At 38.2% G+C, this 26,405-nt stretch overlaps 1 protein-coding gene across 7 annotated transcripts in view; it reads left to right on the forward strand.

Moving 5' to 3' along the window:
* The window catches only part of KHDRBS2 (KH RNA binding domain containing, signal transduction associated 2), a 430,741-nt gene that overhangs the window by 83,831 nt on the left and 320,505 nt on the right, over positions 1-26,405 (forward strand). For all 7 annotated transcript variants that reach the window (XR_012763239.1, XR_012763238.1, XR_012763240.1 and 4 more), the window contains exon 2: positions 2,637-2,764. Coding sequence is in view for 1 of the 7 variants with exons in the window: in XM_075414613.1 (XP_075270728.1) it covers positions 2,637-2,764 (128 nt within the window). In the remaining 6 variants the exon portion in view is untranslated. The remainder of the gene's footprint in view (positions 1-2,636; positions 2,765-26,405) is intronic.

Genomic DNA, 26,405 nt, shown 5'->3' on the forward strand with positions numbered 1-26,405 from the left:
TCAGTTTTGGGCCCCTCACTACAAGAAGGACACAGAGGTGCTGGAGCGCATCCAGAGAAGGGCAACGAGGCTGGTGAAGGGTCTAGAGAAGAAGGCTTATGAGAAGCGGCTGAGGGAACTGGGGTTGTTTAGTCTGGAGAAGAGGAGGCTGAGGGGAGACCTTATGGCTGTCTACAGCTGCCTGAGAGGAGGTTGTAGTGAGGCAGGTGTTAGGTGGTTCTCCCAAGTAAGCAGTGATAGGACAAGTGGCAATGGCCTCAAGTTGTGTCAGAGGAGGTTCAGATTGGGTATTAGGGAAAACTTCTTCATTGCAAGGGTTATCAAGCACTGGAGTAGGCTGCCCAGGGAAGTGGTGGTGCCGAGTTTCAGCATCCGTGAAAGGACAGGAATGACTCTCACACGCATGGATACGATGCACAGTCGAATTCTTTATTCTCCCGCTTGTGCGGTTATATACATTTACCATATCTGTACACACGATCATGCTTATATCGGATAGGCTACAGACATAAATCACGTGCTGTTCACACGCCCCACATTCCCTTATAATTGGTAACTATGCACTAATGCCAACAGCAACAGGCCGCCTCCACGTCCTTGAACACATCTTGTTTGTGCTAACCCACACCATGTGCACTATCAGAACTTTCTCAATGGCTATTCTTAGCTGTCTTTACCAGCAGCCTGTTCAATTATGCTGTTTTGCTTAAGCGGCCTAGTCGTGCTAATTCTCAAGCTACATCGACCCCAACAGGGTGGAATCACCCTCCCTGGATGTATTTAAAAGATGTGTAGACGCAGTGCTTAGGGACATGGTTTAGTGGTGGACTTGGCAGTGGTAGGTCTGTGGTGGACTCGATGATCTTAAGGGTCTTTTCCAACCTAGATGATTCTATGATTCAAGTTTAATGTATGTGTAGAAGTAGATAACGCTTTCCTGACTTGCCTTTGAGAATGGCCTCGCTTACTGGTGTTCACCTGAGAAGTTCATTCATTCATTTTATTCCAATACTTACTGCACTTGCAACACTTTTCCTTCTTTTGTTCATCTTTGTCTCTCCTCACTGCACCCCCTAGCACAAACATTTATGTCATTGCATCGGAGCTATCTTAAAAGATCTTCCTATCTACTAAACCTGCCTGAAGGATGTATTTGGCTGCAGAATGTTGCTTTATAACCTCGTGCTGGATTGATGCTTGCTCCCACTGAATGCGATGTACCACATTTTTTTCCAGAGATATAAAAGTATTTAATGAAAATGAAATTTGTCCTCCTGATGCTTTTAGTGATTATTGAAATATTTTTTTAATCCTAATTTCGGGATGGTGTGTCCCATCTGAGTTCTTTTAGGTATGTTCTGTGAGAGGTTTTGAAAGAACTTAAGACAGTGGCATTCGAGATCTGTCTGCTGGTGTAGGCTTTGATTAAATGTTTTGATATGAAATAGGCTGCATAAACATTTATTAACAAATGGTGGTGTGTGCTGTAGTCTTACATACATTTTCCCTTACGCTTGCTGTAAGTCAAAGAAGATTGCACAGGTGTTACGGGTTGCTGTCACTGTGCTTCTCTTCTCCATGCTTGCTTTCTGGGCCTTGAAAGTGCATATTTCTCAGACCCACAGCTGTCCCTTTTCAGCTATTATTCAGTTACCATTAACTCATTGGAACTATGGCCATTTTCTGTGCTGTCAGTAATGACTCTGCTGCAAATGCAGCTGTTTCAGTAGTACCTGTACTTTCAGGAAGCTCTCAGGCACTGTATTAGATGTTCTTTGCAGGGTGGTAAATTCACTTGTTTGTTGTTACCTGTTGGTTCTAGAGGTTTAGGGCATAAAGAACTCGGGAATCTTCAGCTTGACTGTATTTCTGTAATGAAGAATGTTAACTTTATTTCTTCTCTTATTTTGTACAACCTTTAAGTAATTCAGAAGCATTTGAATATTGACAAGGTGCAACTGGCACGAACTGAAGCGTAGGAAGTTCCGTCTGAACATGAGGAAGAACTTCTTCCCTCTGAGGGTGACGGAGCCCTGGAACAGGCTGCCCAGGGAGGTTGTGGAGTCTCCTTCTCTGGAGATACTCAAAACCTGCCTGGACAAGGTCCTGTGCAGCCTGCTGTAGGTGACCCTGCTTCGGCAGGGGTGTTGGACTGGATGACCCACAGAGGTCCCTTCCAACCCCTACCATTCTGTGAGTGGAAACTCAGTAACAACAAGAATTTTCTTCAGCTTTTTAGTCCTCTTACTGAAAGTTAGATGTTGTGATTGCAATCTGACTTAATTCTGGCAGGTCACATTTACCAAACAGTAGCATCAAGCTGTGATGGTGTTGATCTTCTTTGAAAGACTGATAGGCTGAATGGTAAGTCTCGTCTGTTCCCGTTCACACTGAGATCATTTGGCTTCAGTTTCAGCTGGGGAAGAATTAGTGGTGGAGTCTGACCTGTAGTCCGTCACCTCTGCCTCTCAGCGCTGGTGACAGTCAAGGTTTTTTTCAAAGACAACACTACACGTCGCATAAGTGCAAGCAGCACAGGTGTTCAGTGCACAGGCTGTATAATAGTGTGTAAGTTTAACCTTTCTGAGGGTGACAGAAGTCATGTCACTGATTTCTTCTTTTTTACTATTTTTCAGAAATTGAAAAATTTCAGGGTTCTGAAGGCAAGAAGGACGATGAAGACAAGAAATATCTCGATGTTATCAGCAACAAAAACATAAAGCTATCAGAAAGAGTTCTGATCCCTGTCAAACAATATCCAAAGGTACTGTAAATATAGTCTAACACTTGTTTAATCTTTCTTAACAGAATGATGAAAAAGTCATACGCTTAACCATTTTTTATTGACTCTTGGTATGCAGGCTTCATGATATTAAAAAAATCAGCTAAGAATGAAACTTCTGTTTGAATTTGCTGCTTATTGGCTATTATACGTTCTAAGTTCTGTCTTGGGGCCTTTCAGAAAAGCTATTGATGTGAGTGAGAGCTTCTTTTTTACTTGAAGTATGTTTTGTAGCTGGTCCTTAGGCAAACTCTTGAGGTGTTTTCTTACAGTTTTGCTTTTCACATGTACCATCTTTTTAGAAAGTAAAAGATGAATTAACAAAATATTGTAGCAGAATAAAGAAATAATGTTTAAATAACTCTGAAAGGACAACTGAAGTGTGCTGTAGCTTCTTCATGTTGGAGTTGCAGGATTTTCTCTGGCGTAGTAAGTTTTAAAGGATAAAGTAGCAGGATTACTGCAGTCTGTGACTTTGAGAATGTGTGTCCCTGTTTGTAAAATTCATGTGGTTTTTTTGCCACATACTTTCTTCATAGTATGTTTTGTTATCCTCAGTGCTATATACTATGATTAAAAAAAGCACTTTCTTCTTGCAAAAGAGCCCCAAATTCAGCTACTTGTGTGAAGTTTCAGGTTTTATTTTGCATGAGAGAAGAAAATGGTGATTTCTTTTGTGTATGTCTGTACAGTGTTGTGTTTTACATAAACAGTTGTTCTAATAGCATTCACACTGAAATGGTAAACATCTCCATTTATCTCTAGAGTATTTTTTCTTGCTGATTTATTATCACATGGTATTTGGTTCACCGTTAGCCTTGATTACACTCTCAGCTTTTGCTTTATACTTTCATCAGTAAGAGCAATAAATTACAATGGGTAAAAAGCCTATCAAACAAAATGAAAGGTGTAAAAAATTGCAATTCAATGATTCCAGCTGACATTTACCTCCTGACTGGTGAATATAAAACTGAGGTAATGTAATCATCCAAATAGTAAAGACCTTAGAAATGCACACAGTGCTATAGGGAATTATTTTCTTGCGGCATAGCCTGAGGTGCTTTAGCTAAATTAGTGCTATTTTGTGTAAATGCTGTAGGTCACCTGAAGTTCTTAATAATAATGTAATAGTGCTGCAACTTTATCACGCAATGTGATAATTATTCAGCATACTATTTGATGAAGATAGTAGAATGAAAGGCAAACTGTTTGAAAGACAAATGCAATAGTCTAACCGGTATAGTGTCTGAATATGATTAAATTAACCTTCATTTACTTTAATGAGCTTGTTATATTAATGAGTAGTAAAAGATATAAAGCATTTCTGCAGGTTTTGAGCAGTGAAACAAAAAAAAAAAAATCAGTGCAGTGGAAATGAAATACTTATTCAGTAATGCAAAATAAGCTTTTGGAAAATTTCTTTAGTTGATTTGCTAGCAATAATCCATGCTCGACGTGGAATAATTTCCAGAACTGCAGGTTTCCTGCTACCATCTAGTAATCATCCTTCAAGGATTGCATTTGCCATTTGTATTAAACTGCTGATTGCTGTGGTTTAGTGTCTTATCTTTTCTTGATGAATTGTATACATTAGGATAGACAAAATCAGTACACAGTGGTTGCTTTAGATTGCTTTATAAATAACAAAAAAGGTAGAAATTGGGTTAAAAAAAAGTTGTGAGTTTATATATTTAACAGCATACAGTAATAAGAGCAGTTGACCACACCTGCACTTATTAACAGTTGAGAGAATCGCTGTGTGATTTCACCTGAGAGGCGTTATATTTGAAAGATCAGTGTTTTAAATTACTCATTTGTTCTTTGCTGCTAAGTTTTTTTTGGTTTTTTTTTTTTTGAGCAGTGCTGGGTGAGCAGGGTTCTGTAAATCTGAAGAAAGTGTCCAAGAGTATAAAATTTTTGAAAAAAATTCTGACCAGTTAAAAAAAAAATGAAAAATTCATGTGGTTTACAGACTCTCTATTTAGGAATGAGATCAGTCCCTTGAAGACATTTGCTCGTATTTTAACTGCATGTAAAAATATAAATCTCTCCAAGGGAACCCTTGGCCTAAAGGTTTATTATGGTCTGTAGGTTAAGCTGCAGCGAGGGTAGATCCCTCCAGTGACAGCTGTAGAGTCAGAAGAAGCATTTTAAGGCCTGAGCAAATGTTAACATGAAAGGCTTCTAGTGGCTAAACAGCTCTTGAAGTTGCAGAAAAAGTATTATACAATTGTCTGTACTCAAGTGTCTACTGTCTGATTTCTGCAATTGCTGGTGCAGACAATAGGAAAATAAAGGCTGTGGTTAGCAACAGGGGTCTTATGTTACCAGCTCTGTTAAAAATAGGGGCCTATCTCTTCTGTAAAATAGGGATTTAAAAAAGAGATAAGGAGTTACTTGATAGTTCAGCAATGCTCTTTACTGAGATTAATTATTTTAAATCTCAGCAGCCCAAGTAAAATCAGCATCTCGTTTACACATACTTCTCTATGCAGCAGATATTTTTAATGTCTTCAAAATTTCTTCTGAAACGGTGATGCAGTGTCTTGTGTTCATCGATGCTTTTTCCTGTCCTGTAGTGCCATTTTTTTTACTTTTCATGATATGTGAATTCCAGCTAAGGCAGACTAATAAAAGTAGTCAGAAAACTATTTGTTACTGACTTTTCCATTTTTCAGCTTTAAAACTTGCATGAAAATACCTAGGGTTTGTTCATAAAGATTTCACCATTTATTAGTTGGATGTTGTATTTCAAATACATCAAGTAAGGGAAAAGAGTGGATTATTTAAATAAAAAAAAAAAAAAGAAGGAAAAAAAGAAGGAAACAGAAGTCTGAAATGATCTTGTTCCTAGAAAACAAAAACTATGATTTAGAGGCTTGACGGGCAACTTTGTCATTCGCATGGCAATACATAGCGCTCTGAATCTGAGTTAGTGTATGGGCTTCGCATCAAAATACCCAAACAAGTGTGACTTATGCCTTTACTGTCATGAAATTTTTTCTAGAAAACCTTTGATTTTCAGTAAGCATTTTCTCTTCATATGAATTATCAGAAGGAGTTACTTTGATATGAGTTACTACTTCATCAACTCCCAAAACCACTACTATATGGGCAAGGTGAAGGAACCCAAGTCAGTTCAAGTATATAGATTTAATGATTTTTCTTTTTCCTAGTTGTTCTTTTTGGAAATGAAGTTCTTATTTGATTATATCTGGCTTTGGGTATTTCTTTTCCTTCTGATCTATCAACAGGTAAATTGGTCTCAGTTTAATGGAATTGAAATAACATGGACAAATTTAGAGCAAAAATGGCAAGTTTTTTCACTGTATGACGGTTCACATTCAAGATTAAGAGTTTCCAGTTTTATGAAAATGTCAGTTACATTGAAATTGCACATTCTGGGAAAAAAACAAACAACAGTTAAGGAAGGAAGAAATTTTCCAAGTTACTTAGTTACTGCAGATTGGGATGTGCAGTGAAGTTGGAGGTGATGACACCTGGAAATAATGAACTCTCCTTTTTTCAGGGAGGGACAGAAATCAGTACAGTGTCTTCTGAACAAAAGACTGTGTTTAATAATTTTCTAATGATATGATGATTGAATAAAGAAAGATTTTCATATAAACCAGAAAGGACAGGATATTTATTATATAAATATAATTATGTAAGTGTAATTAAATTACATTAATTACAATTTGCTCTGATGCTAGAGTGAATCATAAAGTTGGAAAGTTTTAAAACAAAATCTCAGTTTAATTACAGAATTATATTTTGATTTTTCTCTCTACTGGTTTGTTAGATAATGAAAACTCTCAAAATATATGTCCTGCTAACTACCAGGATCTGGTAGGAATGACAAAAGATGACAAGCAGGTTGATTCTTCTGAATGACTTCCATGATGTAGAGCTGTAAACTGCTAGGCACTGTCTTCAGAGGGTGCAGTGTTATAAAGCCTCTTCCCTGCACAATGATTCAGCTGATGGACAATAATGGTCTCGTTGAGAAGCGTGGTCTGGCTTCAGCTGAGCTTCCTAACTCCTGCTGACTACCTCCTGGAGGTTTTACTACCATTTTTTTGGGAAAAAATACCACAATATAATCCAACCCTCTCCCTTTGAAAGGCTGGCAGCCTGCTTTAGAGTCTGTGTTTCTGGGGAGGAGACTTCAGCTAATGCTGACGAATACTGTAAAGTAAGTTAAATTCCAGATTTGTGGTACTTTTTGTTTTGCCTGTCTGATGACGGTTGCTTGAATGCCGAATGACTCAGCTGAATTCACCTGAGTCATTTTTTTTAAACTGGTTATGTTGTATGTAACATGTCAGGTTGGAGATGCTGCTCTTGAAATACATTTGTTCAACTAAAATCTTATAAGGCATTTTAATCTCTGTGATGTATTAAAACAGAATTCACAGTCACAGAACAACAAAGCATTATATTTCTTTTGTATATGCTATACCTTAGAGTGAATCTCTCCACTAAAAATCTTAAAAGGCATTTGAAACAATTTTTGGGTGAAATAACAATTTGCAGGAGAACTGTTTTTGTACTTTTCGTCTTTCTAATAAATTTAACAGTAGTCAATGGGCTTATTTCATTTGTTTTAAATAGGCCCCTATGGAATTACAAGTAATTCCAATGAGCTTGAACGCACAGGATTGTATTAATGAAAGTCCTGTCCAGGTCCCAGCAGTAAGGCAGATGCCGGCAGTTGATCAGTCATTTCTCAGTTCTATCAAGTACGTGATTCATTAAATAGATAAAGTTCATTGGTGCTCAGTAACTTGAAACACTCCTTTTTCACACGTATATAAAATGTATCATTCCCTTATATACGTTGCTATGTAGATCAGATTAGAAGTAAGTGAGAGGCTGTCTATATTAGTATAGCAGAAATTTCTCAGGACAAGAAGATATATATAAACTGATCTGAGATTTGTTTCTGAAATTTCCCCCATTAACTATTATTCTAGTTAATTACAGTAATTTTTAATGTGTCAATTCTACAGTAAAAATATAGAAACAAAAAAAAAACCTCTGAAGTAATTCAGAAGACTCTTAGGTGTGGCAAATCTATGAATATTATTCTCCTCGAAATTGAAAAGAATAACGTACTTTCTTGGTATACTGTATTCAATAGTATTTTATACAGAGAAACAAAATCTCTGATGTGTCTGTTCAGTGTATTTGGAAGTTTCATTAGAGACATGAACATAAAAGAAAAAATACAATTGAGAGTAAGGGGAAGGTATCGCATACTGGTGAAGATATGGTAAGAGAACTGAAAGAAAACAGGGTAAAGATCTTGTTGGGTAGAAATGAGTAAAGAGAAACTTCAGTCATAGTATCAGTAGAAAAAGACCCTCATTAATGAGGAGAGTGGAAAAGGATAGTCATACCTGAGTTGGAGGGAAGAACAAATAGGCTCGAGGATGGTACAGAAGATTCGATGCACAAAAAGGAAATACTGTATGGGCAGTGATGTTTCATTACATGGGGAGGTAATTAGGCAGAGGGACATAAAAGATGTAAGAGACAAGAAGAGTAAGAGAAATGATTGAACTCAAAGACAAGGCAAAAAGGTCAATTCATTATTACATTAAAAGAACAATCAGGAGTGGGTGTGGGGGCCAGTCTGAACTGGTCAATAGGCTGATTCTCTGGCAAGCAGTTATCTATTGATTGACATCTGCTGCCAAACAAAGTGCTGTTTTCCAACAAATTGGACCTCTTTATTTTTTTCTTTTTTGGTTCCTTCTACAAAGACTTGTGAGAAATCAGGGTGGATTACTTTTCTCATGGCAAGGATTTGTGAATTATTTTTTAAGTATGAAAACAATTTTTATTATAGACACCATTCCTGATACAAGTGTATGAGCAAAGAAAAAAAAAGATCTAAAAAGGAGGCAGTTCCATTGCCTGTTAGCATTTTCAAGTGTGTATGTTTCTCTGTGTATATTAAGAATCTATTTGGCCTGATCGTTTACTAGTCTCATGTGAGATATATTTATTCAAATGTACTGTTCTTAAAAATACTATAAGACTTAAGCAGCTTTATACATTAAAGCCTCTGTGAGCAATTTCTGCAGTTCCTTGAACAGATTTTTGCTGTTTACTAACCAATAGTTTGGGTTTCATTGTTTTGTAGTGTCATCTTGTTTTGTGATAACATGCTTGCGGAGCTTGTAAACCTGGCTTTACAAATTTGTTCCTTGGATTGTTTAAGAATTAGAGACCTTTGTGTAAAACCTTAACTTCATGTAGTACATAATATAGATTTTGGTTGGTTGTTTGTTTGCAAGCTTGTCTAGTGCACAGTGTAAGTTGAAATTACGCTGAGTTTCTTGAAATTCTGCCCCCTTTGTCATTGGCTTCAGCTTAGCTAGATTTCAGCCTTTAAGGCATGGCTTATGTTGTTCATTACTTTTGCTTCCTGTAATTGTAGACACAGAAAGTGTCTGACAAGTCAGAAACATAACCAGTAAGCGTATAAAAACATCTTTAAATTGCAGTGCATTTTTTACTATTTTAAAGATTCAAATAAAGCCTAAAAAAAATAATTGTCACAGCACTGAATAATGTTTGTTTATATCGTTTTATACTTCATAAAACTATGACTTCAAGCAAATAACTCATACAAACTCACTGGTGCTAAAGAATTCATTGTGAAGGGTGAGCTTCTCTGTTCTTGTTGTCTTTAACGTAGAGCTCAGACAATGAATATGGCAGTTTTTATTTTTATTTAGCATTCTTTCATGTTTTGTTTCTCTCAAACCTGACAGTTACTATTCTGCTTTGAAAGCAATTGTCATATTAATCATCTCCCGATGATCTGTGTGTTTAGTTCCCTTTGAAGTGAGACAGGAGGAAAAGTACAGTGATACGTCCATTAGATGGATGGACAAGAAAGTACAAAATTTCTAGGGAAAATGGGACTTGGTCTGTCAGTTCAGTGAGCAGACAGGAGTTCAAACTGTGATTTATATTGCTGTAATGAAATAAGGACCTTGTTGATGTATAAGGCAAATGGAAAATTTGATGTCACTTAGTCCTGGAGATGTGTCAGATTGGAAAAAAAACTCCAATATTTGTAATAAAAAGAAACAGAGCTAAGTTTCTAAGTACAGAACAGGGATTTTTACTTGCCCTACCAGCATTTTTTTTCTCCCACAGAAGGCTAGAAGGAAACCTTTATACTTTGATGGATGCAAGAATTTAGACTGATGCCAAACTAAATCTAAAGATTATGCTTCTGTTTTTCGACTGAATTCTTTAAAGAGAAGCCTGAACAATGGAAGGCAGAAAATTATTAATTTAGATAGTGTACTGCGTTGAAACTGGTGCTGTGAATAATAGTTTAAATAAAGAATGCTTTCTCCTATATCTTGAAAGAGTTCTGTACCTACCAAGTCTTGAAGAAGTAACTAAATGTGCATCTTTGTAACAAAATATCACTTTTTATTTTATAAATGTATTGGGGGGCGTCAAACATTATTTTTAATTAAAACCATTTTAATTTTTATATTCAAGGGTAGTTGTTGCCCATAATCTTTGATCCACACAACACCAAGAATGATAGGGGAAAAGAGTTGTTTGTTCTGTGTTTCATCTGGAATTTAATATTATTTGATACTTTGATTAAATCTCTGGCTTCTAAAGTCATTGAAATACAGAAAATTATTACAGAAAATTTACATTTTATAATCCAATAAAGTGTTTAGTACTTAAGGTTCAGAAAAATCTCTTGAAAATGTACCTGCATAAAAATGATTCCGTGATGAAAGACCAGGCCCTAGTTAATATTAGAAAATATTAACTGCTCATATATTAGAAAAAGCATCTTTGAGTTGTATGCTGTTTGATTTCTGCTTCATACCAAACTTCCTATTAATCTATATTTTGTATCCTGAACATCAAATTTATTTCAAATACACTAGCAGAAATATTTCAAAATTCAAATTATAGTTTTCAATATAGTTGACTTGTTCGCTACAAATAAATAGCTGTTTTTAACCGAGGTATTTGCTTTAAATCACTTCTGTATGAACTTTCAAATTAATTCTTAAAAGAGAAAGCAAGTGTGTGAATGCTTGAATAGAAAAAAAGTGTAAAAAGCAATATCTTCATTTTTCCTCTATTCCAGCTGAAAAGGCAAAACCTCTCAAACCTCAAAACTTCATTCCACCTCTCCAAAACTTTCTGGCAAGTGATGTAATTCTGCTACTCAGTACAGTTTTTCAGTATTTCCAACTGCACTCAAACCCTAGAATAGTCATGAATCTTCTGTCCTGAATTTAATGATAACAGGTATTTGGACAAATCAGACAAATACTTCAGGTGTATTGTCAGTGAAATACATGAATAAAACATTACACATGCATTTTTCTTTGCTGACTTTAGGACCTGACCTTTCATCCATCTCTTTGTACTTTTCTTTTCCACCAAGAGATGAACCCTGACTCCAGTGTTTCCAGGGCCTATGCCAATCTTGCCGAACTCCTGAGTGGATACAGAAAGTAGCTTGATTTTAATAGTTCCTCATTTTTGTTAAAGATTAATTTGTTTTCATAACACTGCTGTTGAAATTGACTCCCACAACATTAGCTAACCTCTTTGTCATGCTGAGAAACTTTGCTGTGTACAGACCTTTCTAGAGATTGCTTCATAAAATTGTTCCTGACTGCAGAGAATAACATGTATTCTGGAGAACAGTGTAGAGATTTGCCTCGCTGTGTCATTTAACCATCCATGGCTGTATAAGACTTTAGTAATGTAGTTAATACAGCAGCAACATAATTAAAAACAAGTGGCACAAAAAAATATTCACAACATTAAAGGACTTTTTTTGCCCCTTTGAATATATGATAGTTGAAAGATTTTTCGCAGGGTATTTGTCTTTTATTTATACATGCAGATATATAGTTCAGCCTCCAGCTTTTACTGTGTTCTTCCTTGAACTCATCCATAAAATTACAAACAGGGGAACTAAATTGCAACTTTGTGATTTACAAGGACTTAACTCTGTGCTATTATGGTGGAATGCACTATTGCCTTCCATATTTCAAGGCAGGTTTTTAGAGTAATTATTATTTAATATTTCATATTGCAGAGCACTCAAATGCCAAAATTAAATGGGAGTCACCCATTGTACTCAGCACGCTCAATAAGTAAAATCGTCTTCCTCCAAGGAGTTGGCAAGTTGGAAAACACAACATAACTAGGAAATGAGACAAAAAAAGGTCAGCGAGAGAGAGACGGTAGCTGGTAGCAGCAGGGTGGAATACAGATGAGTCCTAGCCACTCACCAGTGGGAACATTGGTTGTGTCTCTTGTTTTCTAAGCCACCAAAAGTTTTGCATTCCTCTCTGTTCTTCTTTTGTTATTCCTATTTGGGGGGGTGAAGGGAGAAGGAAAAAAATATGATTCATAATGTCTCTTCCAGAGATTAAGTTTGAGAGCAGGCAGGAATTGAGCAGGTGCATTAACAGACAGTTCTAACCAGGAACACAATTTCATGTTAATGGTACACAGATTGTGTGTGATTGATTGTGGAGATGTGCTCCACTTACACCAGAAGATATTTGGGGGGTTGTTTGCAATTACAGCAGCATTGTTTCTTCCTCTTCTATTTGTATTAATTGGGCTAAGAACTGCCTTCAGTATCATAGAATAGAATCATAGAACAGTTTGGGTTGGAAGGGATGTTTAAACATCACCTAGTCAAACCCCCCTGCAGTGAGCAGGGACATCTTCAGCTAGATCAGGTTGCTCAGAGCCCCATCCAACCTGACCTTGAATGTTTCTGGGGAGGGGGCATCTGGTCCAGTGCCTCACCACCCTCATTGTAAACAATTTTGTCCTTCTATCCAGCCTAAATCTACCCTCTTTTAGTTTAAAATTATTAGCCCTTGTCCTGTCACAACAGGCCCTGCGAAAAAATTTGTCCCCATCTTTCTTATAAGGCCCCCTTCCGGTGCTGGAAGGCTGCAATAGGGTCTTCCTCAGAGCCTGCCCTTCTCCACTCTGAACAGCCCCAACTCTCTCAGCCTTTCCTCACAGGAGAGGTGCTCCAGCCCTCTGATCATTTTTGTGGCCCTTCTCTGGACCTGCTCCAACAGTTCCATGTCTTTCCTGTGCTGAGGGCTTCAGAGCTGGACACAGGACTCCAGGTGGGGTCTCACCAGAGCAGAGTAGAGGGGCAGAATCCCTTCCCTTGATCTGCTGGCCACCTTTCTTTTGATGCAGCCCAGGATACAATTGGTATTCTAGGCTGCGAGTGCACATTGCCAGCTAATGTCCAGCTTTTCATCCACCAGTACCCCCAAGTTCTTCTCCGCAGGGATGCTCTCAATCTCTGCATCCCTCAGCCTGTGCTGGTACCAAGGGTTGTCTGGACCCACATGCAGGACCCAGCACTTGGCCTCGTTGAACCTTATAATGTTCACATGGGCCCACTTCTCGAGCTAGTCCAGGTCCCTCTGGATGGCATCCTGTCCCTCAGATGTGTCAACTGCACCACTCAGCTTGGTGTCACCTGCAAACTTGCTGAGGGTGCATTCAATCCCACTGTCTATGTCACTGATAAAGATATTAAATAAACTGTATTGGTCTCAGTATGGACCTGAGGGACACCACTTGTCACCGATCTCCATCTGGACATTGAGCCATTGACCACCACCCTCTGGATGTGACCATCCAACCAATTCCTCATCCACCAAACAGTCCACAAATCAAATCCGTCTCTCTCCGATATAGAGAGAAAGATGTTGTGGGAGACTGTGTCCAAGGCCTTGCAGAAGTCCAGATAGATGACATCTGTAGTCCTTTCCTTGTGTACTGATGCAGTCACTCCATCATAGAAGGCCACTAGGTTGGTCAGGCAGGACTTGCCCTTGGTGAAGCCATGCTGGCTGTTTCGAATCACCTCCCCATCCTCCATGTGCCTTAGCATAGCTTCTAGAAGAATCTGTTCCATGATCTTCCCAGGCAAAGAGGTGAGGCTCACAATTAATAGTGCAAGTTCAACATTTTCAGAAGACACAGCTTTTGGAAAATGAGAGGAGTTCAATAGGCAAGTCTGTTGGTGGTTTATGAAAAGCAATAAAATCTGCCTCACTTCCACTTACCCTTTGCTGCTGAAGGACTAAAAAGAGTAGTGAACAGCAAAAAATAAGTTTTGTCTCTAAATAAACAGTGAATCAGATCTAGTGAAACTTTCAAAGTGGACCTATGCTTCGTGAGAAAAATAAAGCAAACCTTTAGTTAGGGTGAGTTTTGTGAAAGTGCTGTTTACCTCAGTGGGAGCAGAACTAAGCCAGTATGTGTACTGATCAAAAAGCTCACCTACTCTCTGATCCATTTTTAATGAGTGGTTATTTCCTTTTCTCCTTCTAACTTTTAAGAGGATAAGTTACCAGTTGTGTTCGCATTTGTAATATTGATATTGTAAAATTACAGGGTAATGGAAGAAAATACTTTATGATATACTTGTTCATTTACTTGATTTTTTAAATATCCTTAAAAATAGTAAGTTTAAAAACTGTGCAAAAGTCTGTTGTCTTTTCGTAGGCAATGAGAAAGAAATGTATCTTGTGGAAGATATTTTGTATAATATGGTAACTTAGGTAAGAGCCGAATGTGTAAGATGCATTATGCTACATCTGTTGCGAAAGAGAAAGACGCTTTTCCTGTAAGTGTAAAACAAAATACTTGTAGCAAGAAGTTTAGAAAGCTGGAAAGGCTTTTCTGGTGGGTTAACCCTCATAGGCAGCTAAGCTGCTTGCTCACTCCCCTGCAATGGGAATGGGGGAGAGAACTGGAAGGGTATAAGAGCGAAAACTCATGGTTGAGTAAAAGACTGTTTAATAGGTAAAGCAAAAGCTGCATGTGCAAGCAAATATGAAATTCATTTGCACAAAGCAAAACAAGGAGTTAATTTGCTGCTTCCTATCAGTAGGGAGGTGTTAAGCCGTCTCCAGGAAAGCAGGGCTTCATCAAGCAGAACTGTTACTTGGGAAGAAAAACACCATAACTCCAAAAATTCCTCCTCTCTTCCCCCAGCTTTTATTGCTGAGCACGATGCTGTATGGTATGGGATATCCCTTTGGTCAGTTGGGGTCAGCTGTCCCACCTATGTCCCCTCCCAACTTCTTGCCCGCCCCCAGCCTACTCACTAGCGGGACGGAGTGAGAAACAGAGATGACCTTGAAGCTGTGCAAGCAATAGCTAGAACATCGATGTGTTATCAGCACTGTTTTGGTCACAAATCAAAAACATAGCACCATACTGTCTGCCATGAAGAAAACTAATTCCAGCTAGCCACATCCAATACAGCTTTGCAGTTTGAAATGCTGCTACCGTATAGGATATGAGATTTACTTTATTTTAGTTGTGGTACTATTTCATATAAATATAGTTAATAATAATAGTAATATTTTTAATAAGAAAATTAGTGCAGTATGAATATCATATGCTAATTTTTTTTTCTCTTCTAGACAATCAGTGTACTTGAGTGTTAGCAGACAATTAAAGAACATTAAACTAATAATTTTACATGAAGTAGCAGGGTTTAAAGAATGTCTTAGCAACTTGCTAAAGCTATCAAAATAAATATTTGCTTCCTTACAAACACCAAAAAAAGATTTAATGTTTAAAGGAAAAAAAACACAATGGGCACTTTAGAATTACTGCACCAGGTAGTTGCTGGACATTTTTTATGTACCTGTTCTGTCCCAGTCTAAACTGATCAAATGTGCTGTAGGTGCAGAATCTGCATGAAGTAATCAGTTCTTGAAATCAAATGTACCATTTGTCTTACACAAACACTCCTGAAGAATGTTTCTGCCTCTTGAACCTGAAGATGAAATCTGTCTCCTCAGGCTTTTTTCCTCTGTTCAAGCGGGTTCTGAGGTCACTTCAAAGTAGTTATTAACGTAATTTGTAATAACTCTCAGCTAGTTAGGTAAAAATCTTGAAAATTGCTTATAAAATAAAATGTTAACACAAAAGCTAGTGCTCCTCATTGATCGCTTTGCAATAGACCTAATCATGAGTCAGAAGGTAACAGCTCATCATGGAACAGTTCGGGTTTCAGCAGTACCTAAATACACAAGCAGTTCCTTGAACATCAGAGCTAAGGAACCCATTTCTACACATCTGTGTCTTATGGTTAGCAGTGAGCTCTGATTTGACCTTTTTCCCATGGCTATATGGTGACAAAAGCTTTCTTTGCTTTTGAATGTCAGATCTTTTATGACATGAGCTTATGGCACAGGCTTCCCCTTAGTTTAGATGTGTCCCCCTATCCAGCTCCGTGCTCTCCCCAGACTTCAGAGATCTTAGTCTTCGAAATAGCCTCCTCTCTCAAGCTGAGCTGAAGTCAACCTATGAGATCAATAGTTGCTAGCGAAAAAGACTACACAAGACGCATGATCACCTTGCCTTTGTTCCCTGTTGTTGTGGGTTTGCGTGGCAACCTTTTGGTAGTGAGGGGGCTATAGGGGTGTCTTCTGTGAGAAGCTGCAAGAAGCTTCCCCTAGATCTGATAAAGCCAGTGCTAGCTGGCTCTAAGACAGACCCGCCTCTGGCCAAGGCCAAGCCAATCAGCAACGGTGGTAGCGCCTGTGGGATAACATAGTTAAGAAGGGAAAAACCTGTGGTGGAGCGGCAGTCGAGGGAGAGGAGTGAGACGATGTGAGGGAAACAACTCTGCAGACACCAAGGTCAGTGAAGAAGGAGGGGGAGGAGGTGCTTCAGGCACTGGAGTGGAGATTTTTTTCCCTGAAGCTCATCATGAAGACCATGGTGAGGCAGGCTGTTCCCTTGCAGCCCATGGAGGTCCACAGTGGAGCAGATCTCCACCTGCAGCTCATGGAAGACCCCACGCCAGAGCAGATGTATGCCTGAAAGAGGCTGTGACCCCACGGGGAGCCCATGCTGGAGCAGGCTCCTGCCAGGACCTGTGGACCCATGGAGAGAGAAGGCCATGCTGGAGCAGGTTTGCTTGCAGGACTGGTGACCCCGTGGGAAGGACCCACATTGGAGCACTTTGTGAAGAGCTGCAGCCCGTGGGAAGGACTTGCACTGGGGAAGTATGTGCAGAACTGTCTCCTGTGAGAGGGACCTCACGCTGGAGCAGGGGCAGAGTGTGAGGAGTCCTCCCCCTGAGGAGGAAGGAGTAGCAGAGACAACATGTGATGAACTGACCATAACCCCCATTCCCTGTTGCCCTGCCCCGCTCGGGGGAAGGAGGGAGAGGAATGGGAGTGAAGTTAAGCCTGGGAAGAAGGATGAGGTGTTTAAGGTTTTAAGATGTAGTTTCATTTCTCATCATCCTACTCTGATTTGATTGGTGATGAATTCAACTCCCTTTTCTCCCCAAGTTCAGTCTGTTTTGTCCGTGGTGTTAATTGGTGAGTGATCTCTCCCTGTCCTTGTCTCGACCCTCGAGCCTTTCATCATACTTCCTCTCCTCTGCCCAGCTGGGGAGGGGGAGTGATAGTGTGGTTTTGGTGGGCACCTGGCATTTATCCAGGCTAAGCCAAAACACCTATGAAGACATGGTCTTAAAACCCGCAGGTCATTTGTCCCCTTACACTGGGCACAGAGAAAGCCTGAGCCAAATATGGTAACAGAGGCATATAAGCAGCCTTCTCTAGAGCTGGTGAGCCCCAAGCAGTGGGAATGTGAGTCTGTCTGGACCAGTTCTTCCTCTTCGAGATTGTCTTTTGAATAGTTTTGTAATTCTGTTGCAACTTGCCATGGATTTTGGTGGCTTCTTCCCTGTCTCTCAAGCTTCCCACATATCATGAGAGATCTGTTAAACATAATTATGCGTTTCTATATAGGGGGCTATGGTGATGAAAGGATTTTAGGTTCAAAATGCTCTCATACTTGCTGGGTTGCAGCTACGTAGCCTAGAGTCTCTTCGACCTCCACCTACTTCTTTCCTGTTTTGTTTTTACTCACACGGAGGAAACACGATAAACAGGTAATGCTTTCATATGATGAGCATGCAAAGGATATGTGCTAATTTTAAAGAAAGCTGTTTCATAAATACATCCTTCAGGGTGGTATATTAGAATATACATTTTGTTGTGTTTTATTTAAACTTCTTAAAAATATGTCTTCCATTTTCATTCTTTATAGCCCAGTAGTAGCATAGGTATATAAAAACTCTCAGGAACTCAAAGAGTTGGTTGCAAGCCTGTTCAGCTGGTACATTTGTATTTTTAGTTAGTTTTAGAACCACAGGTTTATTCAGAAATGTTTGTGTTTCCATGGTTTGGGATTGGAACTCAGAAGGAAAATATTACAAACTGTGAGGAAACCATGCCCTGCCTCTTTTATTTCAAGAAATGTAGCAATGTACCGTGCTTTCACTCATACATTCTTAAAAAAAGGTGAGGAGGATGCAGTTCTTCCATCACTTTTCCTAGATGTGAAATGATAGTTTTGTTCCAACAGAATAGATTTAGAATGGGTGACTCATATAGCAATGATATGTGTCCGAGATGATAATCCTGTTATCTAGGTAAGAAGTAGCACTAATAAGTACTATCACATAGGAATTATTTTACCGCAAGAAATGCGCACTGTGGCATACATAGCATCATTGCACACCATTTGCTCACTAATCACTGGTTTCCAAGCTGATAGACCATCTACTGTCAGATGAGAGAAACTGTTTATTGTTTATGTCAAATCAGCAAGAGAGAATTGAATCTTCTTTAGTTGGTTATTTTTAACTGAGAAAAATTCAATGGAGCAATGCTTAATGAAATATTAAAAATTATACAAGGTGTAGAGAGTTGTTCAGTATGGTAATAATAATGAATCTGTTCCTTAGAAATTGAAGAAGTTTATTTTTAGTTTTGAATGAGCTATTTCTCCATCATTTATTGACAAACAAACTTGCAGGTAGCAGAGAGCGAGAAAAAAACTGCTGTCTAAAAGAGAACAATTTGTTACTGCTTTTACCAGCAAGGAATTCTTTCTGTCTTTTTGTCTTTTTCTGATATACTGGCAATATTGTTTTAGACTGGGTAGGAGAGAACCCTGTTTTAGGCTACTCCTTATCACCTTGCTTTAAATACTGATTTTTCTGATTGAGTAAAAGTGGCCTTTGGAAGAAACAGAATTTTTGTGTAAGCTGTAAAAAATTAGCTTAATTATTCACATAGGTACTGGATACTGTAAATGCATAGCCTTATATATCAATAAAAAAGTGGTATAATGTAAGACCACATTCTATGTCAAGTCCCAGCATGATGCACGACAGTGCTTCTTTTGTTTTAGTAGTTTTCAGACCTGAGAGTCTGTATTCTCAAGCGTTTCCACTGAATTTGTCATGTTGCCTAAATTATTCCACACAGTCAAATGGATAGGTTATCTGCAGATTTCCAGGGTATGTAAGTACTTCTACAGATACCAGAAAGCACACCAGATTTTTTGCTAGATAAGTTTGTTCACATACAAAACTTGTAACACTGATGTATGATGACTATATTGCCAAAACTTCATTTGACATCTAGTGTTTATAAAACTCTCTTCTTACTCGTGATAGTGTTCAGGGGTTTTTTTGATGGGAACCTCATTTCTTTTCCAGAAAGCCTTAATATCATGTCTCGGTGTGAAGATATATACAGCAACTCTTGTCTCCATACTTTATAAAATACATGTTTTAGAATTAAAGCATGTAAATCACATTTTGGGTGGATTTTGTCTTACTGCATTGTTGTAATGCATTCTCTTAGTTTAGTTACAAATTGCTCGTGATTTACACCATGTAACAGTCAAGGGAGTTACAAAATTTCAAACTGAAATTTAAGCCATTTTTAGGAAAATGTCACTAATGAAGCCATTAACTACCATGTTGTGCACTCCCATAAGAGTAGCTAACTCACGCAGAACAGAGTTATAAACCTCTGGAATGAGGGGTTCATAATGTAAGCGCTGACACTAACAGAATTCTAGAGGCATGAGTGGTGTCAGTGTAATTAGCTTAGCGCTAGTACAGATCATGTTTTAGTATTCTTTCAGCCTCTGCAAGGAGAGGTGGTTTACTTCTTTCGCGCATAATTACATTTTTCACATTTTTTTGAGATTGCAAAAATCATACTAGCGTAAAAAGGCAAGATGACTTTTGGAGCACTTAACATCATGTTGTTGGTAATATCATTAGAGGGAAGAGATGATAAGGGGGAAAAAGTGGAAAACAGAGCTTTCTACATTTCAGATAATTTCTCTGTCTGCTGCCCCTTTTTTTTAAGGATTTCTTTACAGAAGAGTCTAGAGGACAAATGGGACAGAAAATATGTTCTCCCTTGGATATACCTGAAGGATGAAATGTATAGGTAAGAGGGAATCTCTACAAATTGTCTCCTGATTGTTCCCTTAATGGAGAGAGAAAATCCTGGTTTTTTCCCAGGAGCTGCTTACCAGAACATGCCATATGTCTACAAGGATGTGTTCTGGTAGGCTTGGCCTCAAGCTCACAGACCAAGTACATGGAGTCAGTTTCATCTGCAGGGGCAGAGCTAGGTTCACATCAGCGCTCCACAACGCTGAATTTGTCTTCTTAGTAAGCAAGTTGACTCAATCTGCTCTAGAGTGAGAGTGCCAAGAATGTCTTCATGTTCAAGGTAAGGGATATGTAGGCTGGTAAAGGAACAATGATGGAGCAATCAATGCGTCCATCTGCTGGCAATACAAAATGATTACCTACATGCTTATGTCCAGTTTTAGTTTTCCAAATACAAGAAAGATGCAGACAAACTAAAGTGAGTTCATTGCAGGGCCACCAAGATCATCAGGGGCAGGAGCACTTTCCGTGTGGGGAGAGGCTGAGGGAGCTGGGCTGAGCAAGTCGGGAGAAGAGTTTGCTTCAGGGGACCTAAGAGCAGCCTCCCTAGTGTCTGTGGGGAGGGTGTTGAGGAGACCCTTCACAGTGATGTATAGTGGGGGGTAAGACACAATCACAGAATCACACGAAATGGTACGGATTGGAAGGGACCTCTGTGGATCATCTGGTCCAACCCCAGCAGGCATAGCTTTAAACCAGAAATCTTCGGACTGGGTAAAAGGAGAAACTTCATAAGCATGAGGACAGTGGAGCAGGTTGCCTGGAGAGGTTGTACAGATAGAACACGTTCAAATGGTATTTGACTGCAGCCAATTAAAACATACCACCTATCTTTAAATTAGCTTGTTGGGGGTTTTTTTGGTACGTTCTCCTTTCCCCCTCCAGTAATCTAGTTGCAGTAGCTCAGCGTTCAGTAAGGGTTTGCCAGCCACAGACCCAGAGAGTGGGCTGAGTAGCTCAGGTCAGCTTCAGTGCTTTTGTATCTTCATTGTAAGCAGTAAGTAATTAGTGAATTTAAAGGTAATTTAGGTATGGCCAAAGGTGCCCACAGCTGTTGCATACTTAGAAATACTCTTAATTCTGTCCAGGATAATGTTACTAGGGTTTTAGTCTATACGGAGGCCCAGCATATGATACAAATAAATGAAGAAAAGAAAAAAAGATTGTTTTTCTTTGTTCTCCCACTATCAAAAAATAGTGTTTGGAATAGAGAGAGGTAATAAAAGTGATACCAGTATAAGAAGAGCCTTATTATATAAACAGTTGCAGAGACTTCGTTACTTTTGTATAACAGCTGGCAAGAGAAAACTGCCAAACAAATCACTTTTCATAGCAGAAGTACAATGAAGAAACAAGACTATTTTTAAATAATATATGACTTTTTTATTTGCATTTTTGATGTATTAGGAGTATTGTAGTCTCAAAATGCCTATTTAGTCAGACAAGAAAATGAATGCTAATAACATGAAGCGTCTATGCATGTGAGCTTTCTACTGCAAATGGGATCATAAGGGATGAATTAACAGGTACTGCAGAGGAAGACAGTTGTGTTCTGGGGAAGGAGATTCAGAAATCGTTATTGAGATAACAGTTTGACTTTGAATTTATCGCTGAACAAAGTGATCAATCATTGAAGTACTTTCGAAACTGTTAAAGATTCTGCGAATGCATTGCCCTTTCATGCTTGTCAAGTTTGTCTGAAAGTAATGGTGGAACAACAGCGGGACAAGTCCCTTCACTCCGGTCAGAGGTGGAAGGAAAAGGAGAGAAGGGATCCTCCTGGAAAGGATTCCATCTCCATTATGTCCCAGCATCCCCCCAAAACCCACATGTCTGCAGAAGGTATTGTGTACAATTTTAGAGGGAGGCACTCAGTAAAGGAGCACTTTTTTCACTGAGAGCACTTATGTTGGCTGTAGATGATTGGGGTTAAAATGCTACCTCATCCTTGTAAGACTAGAAGCTTACCTTCAGAAAAATAGGCTCTTCCAGGGTGATTAATTTAATACGAAATGTTCATATGTAAATAGGTTTCCTGAAAGCACCATTTTGTCTTTTTTGCCTAGAAAGCAGACAACTTCAACTCTAAAGTCAGTGAAATGAAACCACCTTAGAAAAGGTAGTTACTGGACTCTTGGAAGTACCACCTATAACTAGAAGCTGATCAAAAACATGGAAAGCTTTTGGAAAAGCCTCACCAGCTCAGTTGTTTCTCTAAAGCTAGCTCTCTTGACTCATGTATCTTCTTACACCTCAGAAGCAGAGGTTTTATTGCCTGCTATTTGCACATATTCTGAAAGCAACACCTCCTAGGTCCACTTTTCTTTCCAAATTTCTATATAATGTTAAAGAAAGTTTCTGTGGGATAAGAGACACTGAAAACCAAATCGTTGTTGCATAAGGCGTGCACATGTGCACACACACATACAACAGCCTTTTAAGATGAGCAATTCACATGACTTATCAACTGACAAACTATGGCTAATTTTACCACCATCAGCCTGGGAAAGATTTGCGTTGCGTAGAGACAGTATGCAAAGGCTGCACAAACTACCAAACAGATAATCATAAGAAAAATAGCTTATTCGTGTCTAATGGTACCCTGTGCCAGAAAGGAAAAAAGTATTCACACTAAACTGTGTGTAATATTAGGCTTTTATGACAAGATGGATTGTTTTTTCTGAAGGAAATATGCTCCTAAGTTTTTATTATAAAACTAAATACCCTTATATCTAGAAAGCTGAATCACTATCAGCTCCCCTGTCTTATGCAAAAAAAGGCATATATGTGGCTTTTTCTTGTAACAGTGAGAAAATAAAAATCAGTTTTCTTACAGGCTAGTTTCCTGATCTAGGATGATGAGGCTGTGCTGATGGGATGCAGAACAAGCTAGTTGATGCATTTAAGAAAGGCGCATGAACCGTAGTACAACTGCCACAACCAAGGCTTGGAACAGACTAAAGAGAGTTGCAGAGGTCATCTTTAATTCAAGTTACTGTGTTGTTGCACCAGCAGCACTCATGCTTGGTCTCAGTCTTTTCTAGTAGTCACAGTTAACTTCAGTCATTACGTGAAATATTCTTTAGTACTCAGCACGGTAGTGACTTTGATGTTGCTAAGGGTCAAGCTGCAGTTTCAGGCAGGTTGGTGTGGCTTTTTTTCCCCAATGTGCTAGTTTAACTGCTATCTGTGTGATGCTCTTGTAAAGGTGGTGTACAGACATAGATGTATGAACTGAAAAATTTTTATAATAGAATTCTGGAAGTTATTTTGAGACCCAATTGCTTTTTCTTCATCTTAGTGTGTACTGTTCTTTTGTAATATTCCTTACCAGTGTGATTAAATAGATAGAAAAATGAAAAATGTAAATTCTTTTTCTCTCCTGCCCACTTTGATTCTTTACATTATGCTCTTGAATTATGTTTTTGAAGCTATTGTAGACACATTTCATCCAGTAAATGGTACATCTGTGATACATACAGCTTAGATGTAGCATCCCAAGAACAGATTCTGTTTCTTACAGGAGAGCAAGGCTGCGTAGTTTTAAAGTACTCTGAGCACTGAGAGGAAGTTTTTCCTCTAAAACATAGATTCTGTTGCCAGCTGACCATGATCAGATGCCCTGCGTGCATCAGTGCTCTTTGGTTTTTACAGGAGTGTTCACATCTGGAACGATTTGTATTTTTACTCATATTTGGATAAGTAGTCTGCAGGAACTTTTTTCTCATTTATCGCATTGTTACATTTAAAATATATGATGCTTAATGAAAAGAAATACTAGCACTGTAGGCATCTATTTGTAAATGCAGACTGAGACCTTTCTCATAACAAAGTTTGTTGGGTTTTGGGGGGGTTCTTTTGGTCAAAATGAGATCTCACTGGAAACAAATAGTAGCCTGAAATGGCATTAAAAATAAGTGCTTCTTATGTATTAATATAACAGCTTAAGATTAATGGCATATTAGGGATTTGATAGTGGTGTTACAAAGACTTGCATATATTTTAGATTTTTACATACTCTGTTTAGTTTTACTGCAGACAGTGGGAGTATTCTTAGGATGCATAAAAATAGGTGTGTTTTTTTCCTAGAATAAAGACTTCACTTATAGCAAGGAATGTTAAAAAAGAAAAAGTGATATTTTAGAGTCTGCTGTGCTTGGAAAGTATCTGCACAAAACTGCTTTCCTAAAATCATACACATTAAGTTACTGTTCAAGCTTATTGTGAACATACTCTCTTTAACGGTTAATTTCAGCCTGGACATAAATAGCCACAACAGCAAGGCCTTTATTTTTCTACCTCAAGTAACTTGAAATCTGTTGAAAAACATGGTCTCTGACAAGAATAAGTAAATTACAATTAATTTTTTTTCTTCAGGTAATATACTGTTTCTTATTTTCTGAATAATTGCCTCCCTCATACTTTTATAACTAGGAAAACAGAAAGAAAACACAGGGTATTTCAGTCTGGTACTGTAGCTGTATGTAACAGGTGTGTCAAAAATATCAAATATTCCTTTCAGGCCTTGAATGGTGAAAATATGTAGGAGTTGATTCACTTCACTTTTCTTCACCTTTACATTACTTGATTTCACAGCCTCTGGAGTCTATTAATTATTCAAGAAATGAGCTAAGACGAACTTGGAGGTTTATCAGCTAGCAGGATGGCTTATAATGAAAACCAGCAAGTATAGGACTCAGGAGATATTGTAATGTTCCTGTCAACTGCCTCTTTTGATTTTTAGGCAATTTTCAATTAAAATCTTTTTGTTACATTGATTATTACTCGGTTATATAACTTATAGGGAGAATGAGGTATTTGGTTTTAGTGGAGTGCTGCTCATGGACACACGCTATATCTTTTTTCTGAGTGCAAGGAGGAATATTCTCTGAAACGTACAGAAGAATAGTAGTAACGGTACTTCCAGTGATTATTATCAACTAACTTTGCAGTAAGTCTTAAAAGAAGAAAGTGTACTGGTTTTAAATTAAAAGTGAATTTCTCAGTCTAGTGAGAGGAGGACTGAAAAGATGATGAAGAAACAAAAAAGTTATTGTCCAGTTTTTCTTTCAAAGATACGGAGGCCAATGGTTATTTTGAAGCTTCAAGGATTTTTTTGAGCAGTGTGATTAGAAGATGTAGTAAATTTCATGTGAATAGTTATTCCTGTGTTATTCTGGCATCCAGTATATATGTCGAGCTTTAAATGAAATTTCCAACATAGGAAGTTTAAGGTCATCATTTGACATACATCTTGTGTTAATTCGAGAAACAGTGAAAAGTGGTTGTTACTGTATCCATCTGTAGCAGAGTAAAGCAATTTTACTAGGCTTTGGAATAAATACATGTAAGATGATACACATTTTTCAGAGGAGTGCGACATCGAACTTCATGAATAAAAAAGGTGCTATTAATCACGAGGTGATAGAGTCACATGCATTGTATTTATAATTGTTGTAAGAGAGTTGTCTCTTGTTAATGTTTTGAGGAAATGCATAGTAATTATACAGAAAAAATAAATCAAGAATGTGAAAAATTCAGTTAATTTGTGCAGAAGTTTAAATGTTGGTCTCTAACTTTTATGTTAATACTTTATAAATGATAAGTGAAGTGAAAGTGGTGAAAGTAAATTTCTTACTGCAAGGTGGAGTAGTATGCATATGTGAATACATATGTGAATAATTGTTAATTCTGTGGCCTGAAAACAATTTAAGGTAACTATATATACTTGATGTGCAACTTCAGATGTGTTCATGCTATCTACAGAAAGTGTACAAGGACTGTGCAGCAAGGATACAGAAATAGTGTTTTTAAATAATCTTTAATAATATAAATGGTCAATAGTTCTAGTATCACACTATGTATTCCCTGCAGTCAACACAGCATGTTAACATGTATAACCAGAGTACATAGGGAGGGGTCTGTTATCACTTAGCTGGGAGTGCGAGGCTACGGGTATTTGTTGAAATGCTCGGTTTTTATCTACACCAGATGGTTTTGTGGGAAATGCAGAATCTTCCCTTCTGGGTCAGACTTTCAAATATGAGCTTCCTCATATGCCCCTTGAAGCAAGCAGAAGTCAGGACTACCAGACTACCATTCTGCTATGCAAATGAAATATTCCAACCTGATTTTGTACATATGTATCCATAACTCTTGGGGATTCCTGAATGTTTTATCTATGTCTTGAGGTCTTGCTTGCCTTTCTTTGAGGAAGGGAAGAATTAAAATCCTTTCTTTAATGATGAATTAATTGCA

The sequence above is a fragment of the Opisthocomus hoazin genome, chromosome 2 (assembly GCF_030867145.1).
Source record: "Opisthocomus hoazin isolate bOpiHoa1 chromosome 2, bOpiHoa1.hap1, whole genome shotgun sequence".
NCBI lineage: Eukaryota > Metazoa > Chordata > Aves > Opisthocomiformes > Opisthocomidae > Opisthocomus > Opisthocomus hoazin.